The sequence below is a fragment of the Somniosus microcephalus genome, chromosome 14 (assembly GCF_052327205.1).
Source record: "Somniosus microcephalus isolate GS21.2 chromosome 14, FLI_Smic_1.0, whole genome shotgun sequence".
Lineage (NCBI taxonomy): Eukaryota > Metazoa > Chordata > Chondrichthyes > Squaliformes > Somniosidae > Somniosus > Somniosus microcephalus.
The window spans coordinates 36957774-36977917 of record NC_141000.1 but is presented as its reverse complement, the minus strand read 5'-3'; the positions used below and the strand labels follow the sequence as shown (position 1 = coordinate 36977917).

At 46.7% G+C, this 20144-nt stretch overlaps 1 protein-coding gene across 2 annotated transcripts in view; it reads right to left on the bottom strand.

Moving 5' to 3' along the window:
- The window catches only part of lacc1 (laccase domain multifunctional purine nucleosidase 1), a 36637-nt gene extending 16703 nt beyond the window's left edge, over positions 1-19934 (bottom strand). For both annotated transcript variants that reach the window (XM_086006508.1, XM_086006507.1), the window contains exons 1-4: positions 19246-19934; positions 14833-15473; positions 3824-4002; positions 1259-1424 (exon numbers count right to left, since the gene is read on the bottom strand). In XM_086006508.1, the coding sequence (XP_085862634.1) occupies positions 1259-1424; positions 3824-4002; positions 14833-15397 (910 nt within the window). In that variant the 5' untranslated portion in view covers positions 15398-15473; positions 19246-19934. The remainder of the gene's footprint in view (positions 1-1258; positions 1425-3823; positions 4003-14832; positions 15474-19245) is intronic.
- Positions 19935-20144: the final 210 nt, after the last annotated feature.

Sequence of the window (20144 nt, the reverse complement as noted above, 5' to 3'; positions counted from 1 at the left end):
TTGAGGTTTTTAAGATGATTAAATGATTTGATAGGGTAGATAGAAATTATTTCCTCTGGTGGGGTAGCCCAGAACAAGGGGACATAATCTTAAACTTAGATCTCGGCCGTTCAGGGGTGATGTCAGGAAGCACGTATTCACACAAAGGAGAGTGGAAATCCCTTTGGACCTAAGAAAGATAGATCAGAGTATTTTCTAAATGGTGAGAAGCTGGTAACTGTGGAGGAGCAGAAAAACTTAGAGCCCTCAAAAAGCTGTTATGGCTGGGGGTCAGTTAACAATTTCAAAACTGAGATTGATAGATTTCTGTTAGTTAAGGCTAGTAAGGGTTAGGGAACCAAGGCAGGCAAATGGAGTTAAGATACAGATCAGCCATGATCTAATTGAAAGGCGGAACAGGCTCGAGGGGCTGAATGGCCTGCTCCTGTTCCTATGTTCCTAAAATGCTATACACAACAGCTGCACGAACACAAGACTTTTATTTCTAAATTTGTATTGAAAAGAAACCCAACTGGAAACCCAACTGGAAAATCTTGCATGTGCCCCATGGGCTGGGACTGGAAGGAACTATAGCCACAGAAAAATCTGGCAGAGACTGGTTTAAAATTAAAACAGAGCTTGGAGGCAACCCGTACTTATGCAGACTATATAGACTATATGTGCAGTATCCAGTGGTGGCTCACGTACGTGCTCCACGAGGACTTTCGCCCAGTATCAGTACAGGATAACTGCTTCAATGAACTATCAGGTGCTTTAATGGGCAGCCCTTTCAAAGAGGATTATTGTTCGAAACTATGCCTAAAGTTGGTTTGGGAAACTGTGAAGCATAAGGCACAAATACAGCGGAAGTATCTCCGCATCCAGCTGAAGGATTAATAGGACCAATCATAACATGGCAGGATTGGGGAATACCAACAGTAGCCAACATTTCAACCCAGTGGCAGTCAATGTCCCCCTAAGGTGCGCGGGCGTGTGGCTGCGCATAGATCGGAAGCTCTCGCGCAGGCCGCTGGAAAAGATACTGCGCATGCAGCGGCCGTACAACAAATTTAAAAGGGACCACGCACGAAAAAAATTAGAGGAAGCACTGATGGCATTGTATCCTCAGAGAGACATTAGGTTAGTCATTAAATGGGGTGATAAAAGGGAGGTGTTCTGACTCCTGACAGGGAAGTGTGCCAGACAGGGACCAGCATTTGGCATTGGAATCAATAAAGGTAGCACAAGGGACAGACATGGAATTTAAAATTAACATTACCTGCGTGAGCTACTCCACATGCTTGTTGGACAGGATCAGCAAACAGTAGAGGAATGCAGTCTGCTCCTGGTGCTGCTATGGTGACACCTTTCCAATTAGTCACAATTCCATCATAGTTGTCAGGCTCAGACTTCCCTATAGTCCAGATGGTGTTCCCATGGTTTACCTATTACCAAGTGACCACAAGTAAAGGTAACAATAAAACACAACCAAACTGCTCGCCGTGCATTTGCAACATCAAACCTAAAGCAACAGTTTGGTGCAGTAATGAAGATTCCAATTGAAATCACAAAACATGTATTTAAAACACTGAATGTTGAAGAGTGGTTATCGGAGTTACAAAGCCCTATGGCGATGGGCAAAACAGCCGATTTAACATTAATAAAAAGGTAGAAATCGTTTACTGGGGCCTTCTGTTATTGTGTTGATTAATCAATCTGCCCTCACACCACTGAGCAAATGTTTATTAGTTTCAATGGGGCCTAAATTTAATATCGTTAGGCCTGTTTTATGGGCCTAAGTTAAGCCCAACGATTTAGCGGGGCAGAGGTCAGCGCCCGATCTGCACGGACATTCAAGCCACTGCTAAATTGGTTGCAGCCTTTACTTTTAAGTGCCCTGGCCCTGAGCGCAGGCCCCAGATTGCTAAATTAGTTTAGACCAGTCAGAGCGTGCGATATGCAAGCTCCAACTGCTTATTTCCAGGCCTTGAGCAGCCTTTAATCAGCAGTGCTTAAAGTAGAGCGCTCAAAAAAAGGACGCAAAACTTCCAGAAATGTGGTAGTTTAGAGTCGGAGGGAGCAGGTGTGGTGCTCCTGGGTTTAAGTAACAACTGCAGGCTGGTCCCTCACCTCCCCCATTCCCCAACCCGGACATACACGGGATAAAATTGGTAAGGTCCTGACAGGCAAGTTGCATCGGGGCCCCTGATTGGCACCAAAGCTCGCCTGAATTAGTGTGATGAGGCCCGAGGACTAATTCAATTTGCTCCCTAGGCCGTTCCGTCCCCAGCATCACCGCGATGTGCTGCCAGAATCGCGCCTGGTTTGGGGCGTTCACGAATTTAGGCCCCAAATGTGTTTTAGGCATCATGGATTCCTGAATTTGCTGAAACAGAGTGGCGCAATCAGCATAAACTATTTACATTTAAGGGAGCTTTCGGGGGGGGGGGGGGGTGGGGGGGGGGGGAGTCTACGGGTGGGGCACGTGTAAAGCTTGGATGTTAACTCCATGTTGGGGCATGTTTTGTAAGCACTAGTTGTCATGCGGTACCTCGCCCATGTGACTATTATGCATGTGTGAGCATTGACAGCAAGACCAGACTATTTAACTGCAGGAGGAGGAAGGTAATCACAGCCACATTACTTTTTATCTTCATCCAAATCTCTGCTTCCCAGTATCCTAACTCGTGCCAAGTCCCGTTCAACCATCACCCCTGTGCTCACTGACCTACATTAGCTTCCGGTCCAGCAACACATCGATTTAAAAATTCTCATCCTTGTATTCAGATCCCTCCTTGGCCTCACCCCTCCCTATCTTTCTAACCTCCTCCAGCCCTACAACCCTCCACGATCTCTGCGCTCCTCCAATTCTGTCCTCTTGCACATCCCCAATTTTTATCGCCCCCTGTTGGCAGCTGTGCCTTCAGCCGTCTAAAAGAAAAAAACTTGCATTTCTATAGCACCTTTCACGACGTCCCAAACACTTTACAGCCAATTAAGTACTTTTGAAGTGTAGTCAGTGCTGTAATGTAGGAAACACGGCAGCCAATTTGCACACAGCAAGCTCCCACAAACAGCAATGTGATAATGACCACATAATCTGTTTTTGTGATGATAAATGAGGAATAAATATTGCCCAGGACACCGAGGATAACTCCCCTGCTCGTCTTCGAATTAGTGCCATGGGATCTTTAACATTCCCCTGAGAGGGCAGACGTTGGTTTAACGTCTCGGTTTAACGTCTCATCCGAAAGACGGCAGCTCTGACAGTGCAGCACTCCACTGAGTGTCAGCCTAGATTTATGTGTTCAAGTCCCTGGAGTGGGACTTGAACCCACAACTTCCTAACTCAGAGGCGAGTGTGCTACCCACTGAGCCACAGCTGACACTCAGTTAGATAGGCTCTAACCTCTGGAATTCCCTTCCTAAAGCTCTCGCTCCTCCTTTAAGATGCTCCTTAAAACCTACTTCTTCGGACCAAGCTTTTGGTCACCTGTCTTAATATCTCTAAGTGGCTCGGTGTCAAATTTTGTTTTGCTAACGCTGCTGTGAAGCATCTTGGGAGGTTTCACTACATTAAAGGTGCTATATAAATGTAAGTTGTTGTTCATCCAACATCCAGATATCCACTTCCAGCAGGAGTTTCTGGATAATCACCCAGAGTGGGGAAATTGGGACACTGACGTCAATGGAAAAGAAAACTGGTGGTGGTGTATATCGGGCTACCACCAGTTTTCCACCCCCACTGTATTTTAAACATTTCTCCTTCAATAAATATTACGAGAGCACACTGCTCGATACCTTTTACAGCAGTAATTCTCAAATGCAAGTATGAAAGTTTTACCTTTGCGAGGCAGAAGGTCTTTGGGTTAAATCCTGCACTTCTGCCCAAGCGTCGTATATTCTCACTAACCACGGCCTTTGGGTCTCTGCGCTTCAAGCTACTGAAGAGATTTAAGGAGCTCAGGCCCGGTAGGTCAGATATACCGCCAGTTCTGGTAGTAAAGCCATGAAGAAATAAATCTGTTTAATTAAAACAAGCTTTAGAAACAAGATAGCACATGCCTGAACTTAGTTATTACTTTTTATTTATGCTAAAGACACTGGGGGTGAAATTGGACATGGCAGGCTGAACCGCAGTTGCTGCTCATTATACGAGACGCCCGATATTCAGTTCTGCTGGTCAGTGCAACTGACTATCAGGTGGGCGTATAACAAGCCATCAATACGTCCCAGTCCATGTCCCATTTCACCCCCTCTATCTTTAGTCCATCACTGATGTGTTACCTTGTCTCTCTTTTCTACACCCAAACAGTAACTGCTAGGTTCAGGAGGGCTAAAATATTACCCTGCAAGTTACTTTAAAAGTGCTGCAAGCAGGTAAACGGTTACTTGAGAAATTAATCTGGTTGCTTTTAAACTTTGCCACGTTGGGACCTCCGGCAAATATAAACAACAATTTACATTTCCATAGCACCTTTAACGTAGTAAAACATCCCAAGACGCTTCATAGCAGCGTTATCAAATAAAATTTGACACCAAGCCAGGTAAAGAGATATTAATACAAAAGCAAAATACTGCGGATGCTGGAAATCTGAAATAAAAACAGAAAATGCTGGAAACACTCAGGTCAGGCAGCATCTGTGGAGAGAGAAACAGAGTTAACGTTTCAGGTCGATGACCCTTCGTCAGAACTGCAACTTGCGAAGGGTCATCGACCTGAAACGTTAACTCTGTTTCTCTCTCCACAGATGCTGCCTGACCTGCTGAGTATTTCCAGCATTTTCTGTTTTTATTAAAGTGATATTGGGACAGGTGACAGAAAGCTTGGCCAGAGAGGTAGGTTTTAAGGAGCATCTTGAAGGAGAGAGGTAGAGAGGTTTAGGGAGGGAATCCCAGAGTATAGGGCCTAGGCAGCTGAAAGCACAGCCGCCAATGGTGGGACAATTAATATCAGGGATGCTCAAGAGGCCAGAATTGGAGGAGCGCAGAGATCTCAGAGGGTTTCAGGGCTGGAGGAGGTTAGAGAGATAGAGAGGGGCGAGGCCATGGAGGGATTTGAAAACAAGGATGAGAATTTTAAATTCAAAGCGTTACTGCACGGGTATGCCAATGTAGGTCAGTGAGCACAGGGGTGATGGGTGAACAAGACTTGACGAGGCAAGGGAAGGCTGGCCGGCAATAAGGTCATGCGTCGGGAGGGGGTTTCAGGAGGGAAAACCAAGGGCAGCCTGATCCTCCTGACCCCCTCAAGGAAATATGCCCTATGGGTCAGCCGTGGCTCAGTTGGTAGCACTCTCGCCTCCGAGTCAGAAGTTTGTGGGTTCAATTCCCACCAGAGACCCGAGCACAAAAATCTAGCTGACATTCCAGTACAGTACTGAGGGAGTGCTGCACTGTCGGAGGGGCCGTCTTTCAGATATGTTAAACCAAGACCCCGTCTGCTCTCTCAGGTGGATGTAAAAGGTCTCATGGCACTATTTTGAAGAAGAGCAGCGGAGATCTCCCCGGTGTCTTAGTCAATATTTACCCCTCAACCAACGTCACTAACACAGATGATCTGGTCATTATCACATTGCTGTTTGTGGGAGCTTGCTGTGCACAAATTGGTTGCTGCGTCCCTACATTACAACAGTGACTACACTCCAAAAAGTACTTAATTGGCTGTAAAGCACTTTAGGATGTCCTTAGGTTGTGAAAGTGAAGTGGTTAGGAGACAGGATGTGACTAGTGGTGACCCCCCAGGGATCTGTACATGGCCTCAGCTTTTCAGTGTGTTTATAAATGACTTAGATGAAGGAACAGAGAGCCGTATATCCAAGTTAGGTGGCACAGTAAATAAGTGTAGATGGGAGCAGAAAGTTGCAAAGGTCAATTAAATGAGTGGGCAAAACTGTGGCAGATGCAGTTCAATGTGGGGAAGTATGAGGTCATTCACTTTGGATCTAAGAAAGATAGATCAGAGTATTTTCTAAATGGCAAGAAGCAAGGAGCTGAGCTAGCAGAGAGATATAAGGGTGCAAGTACAAAAATCACGAAAAGCTAGTGGGCAGGTACAAAATATATTTAAAAAGGTTACTGGAATGTTGGCCTTTATCTCAAGGGCCTGGAATACAAGGGGTGTAGATTATGCTTCCGTTTTTTAAAGCTCTGGTGAGACCCCATCTGGACACTGCATTCAGTTCTGGGCACCGCACCTCAGGAAGGATATACTGGCCTTGGAGGGGGTGCAGCGCAGAGTCACCAGAATGATTCCGGGGCTAAAAGGGTTAAATTATGAGGACAAGTTGCACAGACTAGGCTTGTATTCCCTTGAGTATAGAAGATTAGGGGGTGATCTACTTGAGGTGTTTAAGATCATTAAAGGATTTGATAGGGGAGAGAGAAACTATTCCCTCTGGTGGGGGAGTCCAGAACAAGGGGGCATCAACTGTAAAATTAGAGCTAGGCTGTTCAGGGGTGATGTCAGGAAGCACCTCTTCACACAAAGGGCAGTGGAAATCTGGAACTCTCTCCCCAGAAAACTGCTGAGGCTGGGACCATTGAAAATTTCTAAACTAAGATGGATAGATTTTTGTTAGGCAAGGGTATTAAAGGTTACGGAACCAAGGCGGGTAAATGGAGTTAAGATACAGATCAGTCATGATCGAATTGATGAGTGGAAGAGGCTCGAGGGGCTGAATGGCCCACTCCTGTTCCTGTATAAATGCAAGGTCTTTCTTTCTTTGATTTCACCTGGGGGTAAAGCCCCAACATCTTCTCTCAGGCTACAGTTAAAGCTTCAGTTGGGGCCTGACGACATCATCGGACAATCTGCACATTTACAGAAGGACCCCGCCATTTTCAAGCGAGCGTCTTTGATGCCTGCTCAGAAGAATAAGTTAATATTGAAGGCGGTGGGATTCAGGCAGGGCATCGGCAGGTCAGCCCTCCAGCCCATTTTAACTACTCAGTAGGGTTGAACTCGCCCCTACACTTCCACGGAACTGCACCCACCCCGCCCCCCACCGCCCGTTCTAACCGCCAAAGGACAATGCGAGTTATGCAAAGGAAATCCATAGCCTCATTGCATTTCTTTTCAAAACTAGTCAATCTCTCATGGAATTGCACATGGGGAGTCAAGGCCAAGGGCACCTTTCTGGGGAGGAGTAGAGAGCGAGGTGAGGTCAATGGGAGAGGAGAATGGGGAGGTTTGTTTAGCAGGGGTGGGGTCTTGTCAGCATGCTATTTTGCCCTCAAAAGTGGCAGATAATTTCTGACTCAGTGGGATGGTGCTGGTTTGGTGGGCTGGTTGTCAGGGGAATGCTTCACCGTTGACGGGGTGGGTGGGGTTGCCAGGGGACAGTGACCACTCCTGGAACACGATTTCATCCAGATAGTCGATGGTTCTGCACTAAATAGGTCTCAACACGAGGCTGATACATAACGTTAAATGACACCCCACTATATCTAATATGTCACATAACTTCATGTTTACAGTAAAGGAGCATCAGAATGTGGAGACCACCCATTGTTCAGGATATAGAATAGCAACAGAAATAATCAGTCCACAAATATAGAATTCAGCAGAAATTCAAAACATTGTGCTAACGGCCCCTGGACTCAGTTTGAAATCCTATGAATAGTCGGTATCTATAAAAAGTGGGATGGTCAGAGAGCCTGGATCAAGACACAAGCTGCAGGTCACAGAGAGACGGTAGTAGCTTTACCCCAGGTGAAATCAAAGAAAGAAAGAACTTGCATTTATACAGAAACAGGAGTGGGCCATTCAGCCCCTCGAGCCTCTTCCACTCATCAGAAAAGCAAATAACCACGTGTGTTGTAAAGATAACACCTAGAGGATGGGGAGCGGTTTCCCTGCAGCTAGATCATGTAATTTCTACATAATTCTAACACGCACACAGGCTGTTTGGCCCAACCAGTCCATGTCGGTTTTTATCCTCCGGAGCGGAGGTTCCACACTCTTCCCATTTCCCTGTATTCTGCTTTTCTTCAACCACCTATCTAACCTACATTAGGAAAGTTTAGTAGCATGGAATGCTGTCAAATGTCTCTCGGAAGTCCAGGTGCACCAGGTCAAATCCTCTCGGGTTGGCACTTCTTCAACGAGGTCTGGGAGATTTGGGAAAACAACGTCCTTTTACTGAAGGAGTATAAGATAGGAGCTTAAAGGTCACCTACATGAGGATTGCCTTTTGTTCTGGGGTTAGGGAAAAGGGAAGTTTTTACCCCCAAATCTCCCAGACCTCGTTGAAGAAGTGCCAACCTGAAAGGATTTTACCTGGTGCACCTGGACTTCCGAGAGACATTTGACAGCATTCCATGCTACTAGTTAAGCTCAGGATGAACCTTGGAAATGGACAAGAAACTGGCTGAAGGGTAGAAAAAAATGGGCACTTGTTAAGAGTAATTAAGTCAGGTTGGGGAGTTCGGGGTGGGATGCTCCAGCACTTTATGTTGCGATCACTGCTGCTTCTAATTTACATCAAAGACTTGGATTCAGAAACTCAACGCAAATTTGTCATTTTGCAGGTGATTCCAAACTAGGAGGGCCAGCGGAATTGAAGAAATTATAGAATGTGGTGGATGAAGTATCTATGTGGGCAGAACGTTACCAGGTGAACTTTAATGTTGGTAAGTGTAAAGTATTGCACAGAGGAAGCAAACATGGGTGACACATATATTCCATGAATGGTGTTAAAACAGTTAAGGAAGAAGCTGAAAGAGACTTAGAAGTCTCAACAGAGCTGACACTACAAAGGCAATAGAACACTGAACTACCTAACCAGAGAATAGCAAATAATTCACAGGAAGTTGTGCTCAAACTGTTCAGTGTACTGGTCACACATCACCTTGAGGGCTGTGTTCAATTCTGGGGCCTGGAAGCTGTTAAGAAAATATTTTTTATAAAATGGGGGGGGGGGGGGACCATAGGATCATTCTGGATGTATGAAGTAATGAAGGTGGGCCTACCTCATCTGTAATGCTCTTGTGGTCAGTGATTTGGATACATGTTTCAGTCAAATTAAATATTCAGTTAGATTTTAATTTCCCCAGTAAAAGTGTTTCAAAAGGCAAAACTAGACAGATTTAGGACCCGACAATTCAAAAATGACTCAGCTGTCAGCCCAAGAACAGTTGATTCCTACTCTTCATACCACAGGTTCTACAGAGAAATTCACATGTACAAAACCTTACTTCCTGTTGTCATACTTTGATGGTAACTTTTTCCATTATGAACTGTACTTTTCACTTTTTTCACCACTGTCTAGGTAAACTTGTCTTGCTGTAATGACACTCTCCCGTCAGTGGTGGTGCTGTAGCGACTATGTTTGGCATCTCCCCGCTGTTAGTTTGCATTGTGAGAAACTCCAACCAACTCTACTTCTCTGCTCCCCAAACTGCCATTAATTATTGTTATAACTACAAATATGAAATAAATAAACTATATGTGATGAAATATATTCCATTCATCACTGCCTGTTTTCTGTGTCTTGTAACTGCCTGCTTTCTGTGTCTTTTCCCTTCCCCCAGTCCTCATGTATTATGTATTGGAATGTGCTGGAACTGGTTGTGTGCAGGGCTCCGCCCATACCTGGCTCCTTTGTAATCTAACTTCAGTCGGGCATCAGCCTCCTGAAGGTAGACATCTCTCTATTTTACGTGTTATGTTCTGAGTTAATAAAAGCCTTACTTTTGTTCTGCTAACTTCGAGTCTCGGAATAATTGAGGCACATCAATTTTATTAACTCAATTTTCAACACTATGGATCAACTCCTGAAACCCGAACGTTTGGATTTGGATCAACATGCTCCGGACGCATCAGCACGCTTCGGACACTGGTTTGACTGTATGGAATTCTTCCTGGACAATTCCGCAGCCGTCAAAGACGCTACGGACACTGCGAAGATGAGACTCGGAATGCTACGGAATTGGGTAAGCCACCGGGTTTACCCCCTCATCCAAGACGCCGATACGTACCTGGCCGCCTGCAACACCTTAAAGGCGCATTACCAGCAGCCTACGAATGAGGTGTATGCTAGGCATCTACTCGCTACTCGCGCACAGCGACCTGGGGAATCGGTGGAGGAGTTCCTAAGCATCCTGAAAAAGCTTGGCAAGGACTGTAAGTGCCGAGATGTAAAAGCCGCAGTGTACACCGACGAGCTTGTTCGCGATGCCTTTATCACAGGCCTCAGCTCCACTCACATCCGGCAAAGACTGCTGGAAAAAACGGAGTTGGACCTGAAACAGGCTGCGGACAATGCGCGGTCCCTGGAGATGGCCCAGAGAAACTCGGACGCCTACTCTTCAGCCCGCGCCGCCACGTGTGCGCCGCCATCTTGGAAGGCATCTTCCCCGCCCGGCAGCCCGACACCGGCGGGGCCCAGCTCTCCCCCCAGAAGCCCTACGACAGCCGCGACGCGTCAAGGACCCAACTGCTACTTCTGCGGGCAGCCAAAGCACACCAGAAACCTGTGCCCGGCGAAAGGCACCACCTGCTTTAAGTGCGGTAAGAAGGGGCACTTCGGGAAGGTGTGCAGAGGGAACCCCGCCGGAAAACCAACCGCCGGAAAACCCGCCACCGCCGCGTGTGCGCCGTGGGAGCGGCCATCTTGGACGCCATCTTGCCCGACCTCGTGGGGCCCGCCATCTTATGAGCAGACAGCGTGGACGCCATCTTGTCTCGATCAGGGCCCTACAGTGGCATCTGTCACAGTGGACCAGACCAGGCCGCATCAGCTATCCAAATCAATGGTGGACATCGAGGTAAATGGGTGCCGGGTTAAATGCTTAATTGACAGTGGAAGCACGGAGAGTTTTATCCACCCTGAACTGGCACAACAACTCTCCCTAAAGGTGGTCCCTGCTCAGGGTACCATCTCTATGGCCGATAAAACCCAGACATCGACCATTCTGGGTTACTGCACGGTACAATTGTGCGTTAACGGAACTGTGTATGATAATTTTAAAGTATTAATCATGAAGAATCTATGTGCGAGCGTGATCTTGGGTTTGGATTTCCAGTGCAACCACCAAAGCATCACGCTCAAGTACGGTGGGTCCCAGCCGCCCCTCACAGTGTGCGGTCTGGCTACCCTGAAGGTAAAGCCGCCTTCGCTATTCGTGAACCTTACCCCTAACTGCCGGCCAATAGCGACCAAAAGCAGGAGGTACAGCTGGGAGGACAGGCGGTTTATCGCGACCGAGGTAGACAGGCTCCTGAAAGAGCGCATTATTGAACACAGCAACAGCCCGTGGCGCGCCCAAGTGGTAGTGTTAAGGGGTAGCGAGAAGAAACGGATGGTGATCGACTATAGTCAAACGATCAACAGGTACACCCTACTAGACGCCTACCCGCTACCCCGCATATCAGAAATGGTGAACCAAATCGCCCAATACCGGGTGTTCTCCACCATCGACCTCAAGTCAGCGTACCACCAGCTCCCTATCAGACCAGAGGACCGCCCGTACACCGCCTTCGAGGCGAACGGACGCCTCTACCAATTCCTCAGAGTCCCCTTTGGGGTGACGAACGGGGTCTTGGTTTTTCAGAGGGAGATGGATCGCATGGTCGATGACCACCACTTGCAGGCAACCTTCCCCTACCTCGACAACGTCACCATCTGCGGTCACAACCAGCAGGATCACGACTCGAACCTCAAGAGGTTCCTGAAAACCGCACAAAAACTCAACCTCACCTATAACGAGGACAAGTGCGTTTTCAACACCACGCGCCTCTGCATACTGGGCAGCGTGGTGGAGAATGGGGAAATCGGACCAGACCCCGACCGATTGCGCCCCCTACGGGAGCTGCCCCTGCCCAACACTCCCAAAGCCCTGAAAAGGTGCCTGGGGTTATTTTCTTACTATTCCCAATGGGTCCCCAACTACTCCGACAAAGCCCGCCCCCTCTTGAAAGCATCCTCTTTTCCGCTCTCTGCTGAGGCCCACGCCGCCTTCAAAAGCATTAAGCAGGATATTGAGCGGGCCACGCTACAGGCAGTGGACGAGAACACTCCATTTCAAGTGGAAAGTGATGTGTCCGACTTCGCCTTGGCGGCCACTCTCAACCAGGCGGGGCGGCCCGTAGCTTTCTTCTCGAGGACCCTCCAAGGCCCCGAGATCAGACACTCCTCCGTGGAAAAGGAGGCCCAAGCCATCGTGGAGGCAGTGCGCCACTGGCGCCACTACCTAGCCGGCAAACGCTTCACCCTACTTACCGACCAGCGATCGGTAGCGTTTATGTTCAACAATAAACAGAGGGGGAAGATTAAAAATGATAAGATTCTTAGGTAGCGGATCGAGCTCTCCACTTTCGAGTACGACATCATTTACCGGCCAGGGGCCCTTAACGAATCCCCTGACGCCCTCTCACGAGGGATGTGTGCCAGCGCCACCGAGGATCGGCTACAGACCCTCCACAACGACCTCTGCCACCCAGGGGTCACGCGGCTGTTCCACTTCATAAAGTCCCGTAACTTACCCTACTCGATTGAGGAAGTTCGGTCTCTGACCAGGAACTGCCGCACTTGCGCTGAGTGCAAGCCTCGGTTCTACCGCCCAGATAGAGCCCACTTAATCAAAGCTACACGGCCCTTCGAGCGGCTCAGCTTAGATTTCAAGGGCCCCCTCCCGTCCGTCGACCGCAATGTTTACTTCCTGAACATTGTGGACGAATACTCCCGTTTCCCATTCGCCTTCCCCTGCCAGACATGACCAGCGCCACGGTCATTAAATGCCTCAACAGCCTGTTCTGCCTGTTCGGTATGCCGAGCTATATCCACACGGATAGGGGGGCGTCCTTCATGAGTGAAGAGCTACGCCAGTACATGCTGTCCAAGGGGATCGCCACGAGCCGTACCACCAGCTACAACCCCCGGGGTAACGGCCAGGTGGAGCGAGAGAACGGGACAGTGTGGAAAGCAGTCACTCTAGCTCTAAGGACCAAGGGCCTCCCTATCTCCCGCTGGCAGGAAGTCCTCTCGGATGTGCTCCATTCGATACGGTCGCTATTGTGTACGGCCACTAATGCCACGCCTCATGAACGAATGTTTGTCTTTCCTTGGAAATCCACCTCAGGCGTATCCATGCCGTCATGGCTCTCCACCCCAGGTCCGGTACTCGTGCGAAGGCATGTGAGGGGCCACAAGACGGACCCTCTCGTGGAGCCAGTACACCTACTCCACGCCAACCCCCAATACGCATATGTCCGGCACGCCGACGGAAGGGAGGACACCGTGTCCATAAAAGACGTCGCCCCAGCCGGCATCGACAACAACCATGGCAATAGCAGCGACGACGATCACAGCAACCCTTACCCACCCACTATTCTTTCATCACCCCCGGAAGAACATCGACCAACGGCACCCCCACCAACTACCCCTTCAACAACCCCGGCGGCACCCCCGGCAGAGACCCAGGAGGCTACCGGGGACACCCAGCCGACACCCACAGCACCACAACAGCCACGTCGGTCGCAGAGGACTATCAAACCCCCGAACAGACTAAATCTATGGAAGGGGTGAATGTGATGAAATATATTCCATTCATCACTGCCTGTTTTCTGTGTCTTGTAACTGCCTGCTTTCTGTGTCTTTTCCCTTCCCCCAGTCCTCATGTATTATGTATTGGAATGTGCTGGAACTGGTTGTGTGCAGGGCTCCGCCCATACCTGGCTCCTTTGTAATCTAACTTCAGTCGGGCATCAGCCTCCTGAAGGTAGACATCTCTCTATTTTACGTGTTATATTCTGAGTTAATAAAAGCCTTACTTTTGTTCTGCTAACTTCGAGTCTCGGAATAATTGAGGCACATCACTATAAATAAAAAATAAGGTGAGAATGTATGACTTTAAAATGGGAACTAAGTTACATCTGCGCACCTTGGTCCAATTATCTCCCACCCTCTAACCTCACTTCACCTGAACACTACACATGGGCTCGAAACTCGGTGGGGGGGGGTGGTATTAACTCTCGACAATAGGTGAGAATTAATCAAGTGGGAAGTTGAAATGGTGCTGCTCCGTTGCCACCACTTTCGGATTTGAAGGCCGCTGCTTTGGTGATGGATGAGGTGCCTGCTGGACTAATGGATTAATGAAAAATGACGTCAATGGGAACCCGACTGCATTTTAACCGGAGCCTAAGCGGGAAAGCTGCCGTGACCTTTCCGCCAAGTAAAGCCAGGTCAGCTGTCAAGTGTACAAAGAGAGCCTCCAACATCAGTGAAATACTTTACTTTGTGGGGCCAGGAAGAGCAGGAGTGGCCGGGGAGTTAAATTTAGTCCAATGAGTGTGTATTGTACTTACCCTGCCACCTGCACAAAGTCTGCTGGGGATTAAAATCTCCCCCGGACCCCCCTCCACCACCATCATGTGCAACACCATGGGAGACCTACTTGTGTCCTACTTGCATACTATAAACCAGTTTAATTTCTTATTTGATAAAAATTTCAGAATGTGAAGCTATCTTTTACATCAGTTCAGTTTATCAGTGAAATCTTAAATACTCCACTGAGAAGATGGTAGTTTATTGGTTTGAAGAACACAATTGACTTCATTACCACATACCTATCCATATATAAAAAAGATTCTTCCCTTCCTGTAATCTGTCCACGTGAGGTCACTTCCATGACCTGGAGGAAAGGATAGTGACCTGCTTCTCAGTCTGTTCCAAATTCACTTTACAACTGGAGATACACAAGATTTCCCCAGAGCCAGTGGCCCTCAATTTTACCCTTTAATAATAACCCAAAAGAATACGACAACGGAGTGCTTCTCGTGTATAAAGATGGTAGATGGTATGACTTAACACTTTCTTACCCAATTTCTTGATATTTATAAAAGCATACCTGGGATCAGCAGAGACTTGAGAACTACAATCTGTCCCATAACTCCTTTGAGTTGTGCCAAGAATGCCCAGATGTCCTTCCAGATATCATCCGTTTGTTGGCTCGTGAGAACATGCTCTTTAATGGAAGGTACCGGCAACTGCAGTTTCATTTCTCCTTCACTTTCTATCACAAGTGTCTCAAATGCAAATTTATAAATTGCAGTAAAAAGCTGCTCTATATAGAGGTCCAGTGTGGCTTTCCTCTCCATGGACACGATGACCTTAATTATGCTGAGGTCCCATTTATCAATCTTCTGCTTGATAGTGTACAAGATGGCAGCAAAACTTGATTGTACCAAAACCTCAAGGTTTTCTTTAGGCACAGTGATGTGCTCTGACAATTGATATAAATAGCTCCGCACATCATTACTCACATTGTCTGGATTTCTCTGGCTGTACATCATGAACACATACGGACACTCGATCAGATTACACATGCTCATTACATCCACGGCACCACAAAGCCACTTCTGAATGTAGTCATAGTGAATATCTGAGAAGTCAATCAGGACCACTTCTACCATACTAGCCAAACACTTGGTCTGTTATGAATCACTTCTTCTTAAAGAGTCAAGAACTTCAGGTGCTAAAGAAATAAACCTAATTTGAGGGGAAAGTAGAGAATCCTAAATTACATGCGTGTTACTTTAAAATAAAATTAAGTATGAAACATACCAATGCATTTTCAGAAGTGCTGTAAAACCTTTAAAAGTTCATTAACAAGTTTTTTTGCCTCTGTAAAATGACATTAAATTCCCATTAATCTGAAAGATTAATCTTAACACATTCTGCAATGTAAATATATTATAGCAATTAGCACAGGGCAGTACTGCACATGTACAAGCGACAGTATTTGGAATACAGTCAGTGTTACTATAACAATATCATTAGTTACATGAAAGGGTTGTAAGCAATATAGACAGACTTGCATTTATATAGCACCTTAACACGCCTCTCAGAAACATCTTAATGGGCTTTACGTACAAATGACTTTTTGTTGAGTGAGGAGGGAAGCATGCAATGACTGTTATGTAGGCAAACATGCGCACAGAAGCTCTTACAAACAGGAACGAGAAATGACTGGCTAACCTGCTCTTTGGTGTTATTTCAGAGAGGAATGATAGCCAGGACACCTGATGAATTTCCTGTTCTTATTTGATCTTTTTAACGTCAGCCTGAATCACTGGACCAGGCAGACAGGGCCAGAGTTTAACAGCCCACCTGAAGAGCTGCATTTACGATAATGCCGTTCTTCCTCAGTACTGCACTTAGTGTCAGCCGAGATTTTCTAGATCTGCACAGCAGTGTGACATCCATCACAACACGCCACACAGGAGACCAGCTATGTAATGGTATGGCTTCTGAGGTATAAATAGTACAGAATGTGCGGTGTTTTCTATTTTAGGGAATCAAAGTGTCATACCTCAGGGCATCGTTGCATATCGCAAAAATTGATTAGTTATCTGCTAAGTCATCATTTCAGATGATCAAATATCTCAACACGAATGAATCAAAATTCACTTGGTAAGCACCAGTGAGGAAACAATAAGGAACAGATTTAGCAATCAGCTTACTCAAAGACTTCCAATTCCAAACTGGCAAGTAGCAGAGAACAACCAATCAAATCACTCCTAAAATTGCCACGTTGCTTTGAGGCACCATCTTGTCTTCCAGTGAAAATGTACGTGTATTTATAATGGAAAAAAACCATCAAAGAATGAACTCTGAACAAAATGCTTACTTTGCTCATAGAGTCAGACTATGATGGACACTGTTGTACAACTAAGAGCAATGAGCCTCTAACTGGCCTGAAGAAGGCATTTGTAAAGGGGCACAATAGAGTTCACACAACTGTTCTTCAGCAGAACAATATACTGTTCATTTCATAGTATATTGTTCCTGTCCTCATAAAATAGCACATCATCCAATTTAACATAAGTAAAGCAACAGGACCTTTGCTAGTGGATAAAGAAACTTTAACTAAAACAATCCTGTTCAAGTCTCTAACTCTTGCAGGTATGTTTTTCAGTGCTAACAGCAATAGAGATTGGCATTTAAACTGGCAGAGACCATGCTAACAGCCCCAGCTGGCACTTTTAGTGCTATGCTGTTTTCCGCCTTGTGTAAACTAACTTAATTATAACATTCTACAGTTAGTTTATTGCCATTATTACTAATTAATGCCAACTAAGGGCTTTTGGGGAGCTACTAATTCTAATTGGTGTGGTTTCTCATCTGGAGCAATGAATTCTCCATGAGTGTCCGCTGCTGCAGAGCTGAGCTGGAGGTACAGTATCTCTGGGATTGGTAAACTTGCTGCTGAGCATCAGAGCTGTAATATGTGCTGTTCTGCATTGCATTATGACTCTCCTAATTACCTGCACCAATTACTCATAAGGCTGTGCGTACAGGCCCCAAAATGGCCACCACTGCCTAACAAAGCAGCAATGTGTACAAAGACTGAGGCTGTTGAGGGATTTGTGCCACTTCCTGAATGACACACAAGAGGGAAGAGTTCTCATTTAGCACTAGCCTCCCCGTGACAGCAGCATTCAATTTCTATGCCACTGATAGCATTCGAGCCCCAACAGGGAAGAACCAGGAGTGAACCATTATTTGGTCCACTGAGCCATTAAACAGAGACTCGTGTGGTGTTTGCTCATGCCCACCAGTTCATCATCTTTGGCACAAAGCAGCACCTGCAATGTCAATGGCAGTGGGTCTTCCACTGACTTGCTTGGTTCCCTATGGTTCAAAGAATAATTGACTGCACTCAATTTGCAATTCATGCACTGTCCAGCAATGCTGTACATAAGAACATAAGAAATAGGAGCAGGAGTCGGCCATTTGACCCTTCGAGCCTGCTCTGCCATTCAATAAGATCATGGCTGATCTTCTACCTCAACTTCACTTTCCTGCGCTATCCCCATATCCCTTGATTCCCTTAACATCCAAAACTCTATTGATCTCTGTCTTGAATATACTCAACGACTGAGCCTCCACAGCCCCCTGGGGTAGAAAATCCCAAAGATTCACCACCCTCTGAGTGAAGAAATTTCTCCTCATCGCAGTCCTAAATGGCTGACCCCTTATTCTGAGACTGTGACCCCTGGTTCTAGACTCCCCAGCCAGGGGAAACATCCTCCCAGCATCTACCCTGTCAAGCTCTGTAAGAATTTTGTATGTTTCAATGAGATCACCGCTCATTCTTCTAAACTCTAGAGAATATAGGCCTAGTCTACTCAATCTCTCCTCATAGGACAATCCCCCCATCCCAGGAACCAGTCTGGTGAACCCTTGTTGCACTCCCTCTATGGCAAGTATATCCTTCCTTAGGTAAGGAGACCAAAACTGTACACAATACTCCAGGTGTGGTCTCACCAGGGCCGTGTATAATTGCAGTAAGACTTCTTTACTCTTCTACTCAAATCCCCTTGTAATAAAGGCCAACATAACATTTGCTTTCCTAATTGCTTGCTGTACCTGCATGTTAACTTTCAGTGATTTGTGTACAAGGGCACCCAGGTCCCTCTGAACACCAACATTTCCCAATCTCTCACCATTTAAAAAATAAATGAAAAGGGTTCTCTATTGTGCAGATGGTATGTGACCACAATCTTTAGATCACACAAGTTAATGCATGCTTCCTCTGGAATTCCCACAATTCATATATCCTGTGCCAACTTAACATTACCAAGCTCGACCAAGGGCGTGAAGGCTTCTTAGGGGAAGCTGGGTAAAACAGGCGCTATACCCACACTCACATCTCCTGTGGATCCATGCAGCAGGCCACAGGGTTGTTCTAATGAAGTCCACAGCTGGGCCAAAGTGCTGATTGAATAAGACTTCATGGCACAGCCCTTCGAGTGCCTTAAGTGTAGTAGCAGGATTTTTAAAATAATACATGTATGGTCTGCCCCTGTATTACCTTAAGCAAATAAAACTTCGAACTAAAGGAACTGAATATTTGTTCCTTAAAAAAATCTAGTAAGATCTCTTGAATTTAAAGTTATCAGACGTCTTGCAGCACTTAGATGGAGCAACCGACATACTACGTCTGAACAGGCTGAGGAGAGACCAAAAGAAATCGTTAAAAAAAGTGTACAACACTTTATTCTGTCCTGATTTCACTTACTGACGCGCGACAGCTTTGTTTTGGGTAGGTTAGCCTATGGGTCACGTTTAGTTTCAGTGCGCACATCTGCACAGTTCAAACTATCCTCGCATTAAGTGTGGTTGTCCTTGTTCTTCTAAAAGTGCGATTGATCTCGACTCGACGCGACTCCTGCCTCTCGCTCTGACTATTGTCTCCAGTCCACTGCACGCTTCACCCCATCTACAAGTCACCCCATGCGGTGGCTGAGATACTTACCCGCTTCGTCTCCCAATGTAATCGTGACAAGCGGAAGCCCCACTCCTGATCAACATCAAATTGCTGAGGTGGGAAGAAGTCAAAAACTAGCTGATTGGCAGCAACGTTCTCCAATGACGTAACCTGCTTGTGCGTGACACCCGGCCACATCCGCATTGTTAGGTTAGTAATTGTAGTCCTGACATACTCTTAGTATATAGGTCCGTGCTAATACCAGCATTTACACCTGTGTGTGAAAATAACATGCTCATCCCACAAGTGCGGCAAAAGCAGGTTCAGCTGATATAAAAACATAAAATGCTGGAAACACTCTGATGTTCTTGGGTTATGCAAGTTTGAAAAACGTTTCCTTCCTCTTCAGAATACTATGATTCACTGGTGGGTGGACCTCACTCGCCCCCAACAAACTCCTCCATGTTAGTCAGTCCCAACATGCTCCTTCTGCCAGTATGACCACTTTATGGGTATATTTAAACTGTAACTGTAGGATCAGCACAAAACAATTATAACGCTGCAGTTATAATGTAAATGCATCCGGAATCGGACTAGCCTGACACCTGTAGGCAGAGCAGTGAAAATCCCTGAAGCAGGCAGTCTCTGACTCTGCTTCCCTTCAAAGTCAGCCTGAGTTTTGACACCTGATTCACACTGACACTGAGGCCTCTTTATTAACCCAGCACCCCCCATCACTCCACCCCCCCCCGCAACAATCAAATAAGCAAAACGCGACCACAACCCGCCACACACGCGCCCACTGCATTTGTTAAGGCGGCGGATATCGGGGTGTCAGGGGACGCGGCCGAGGCGGGTCTGGGGCGGCCGGGGTCGATGTCGCAGTCCCAGCCCCAGCCCGCTGCCAACTGCAGCCCACACTCTCCAAGCGATTTTTCATTGATCCC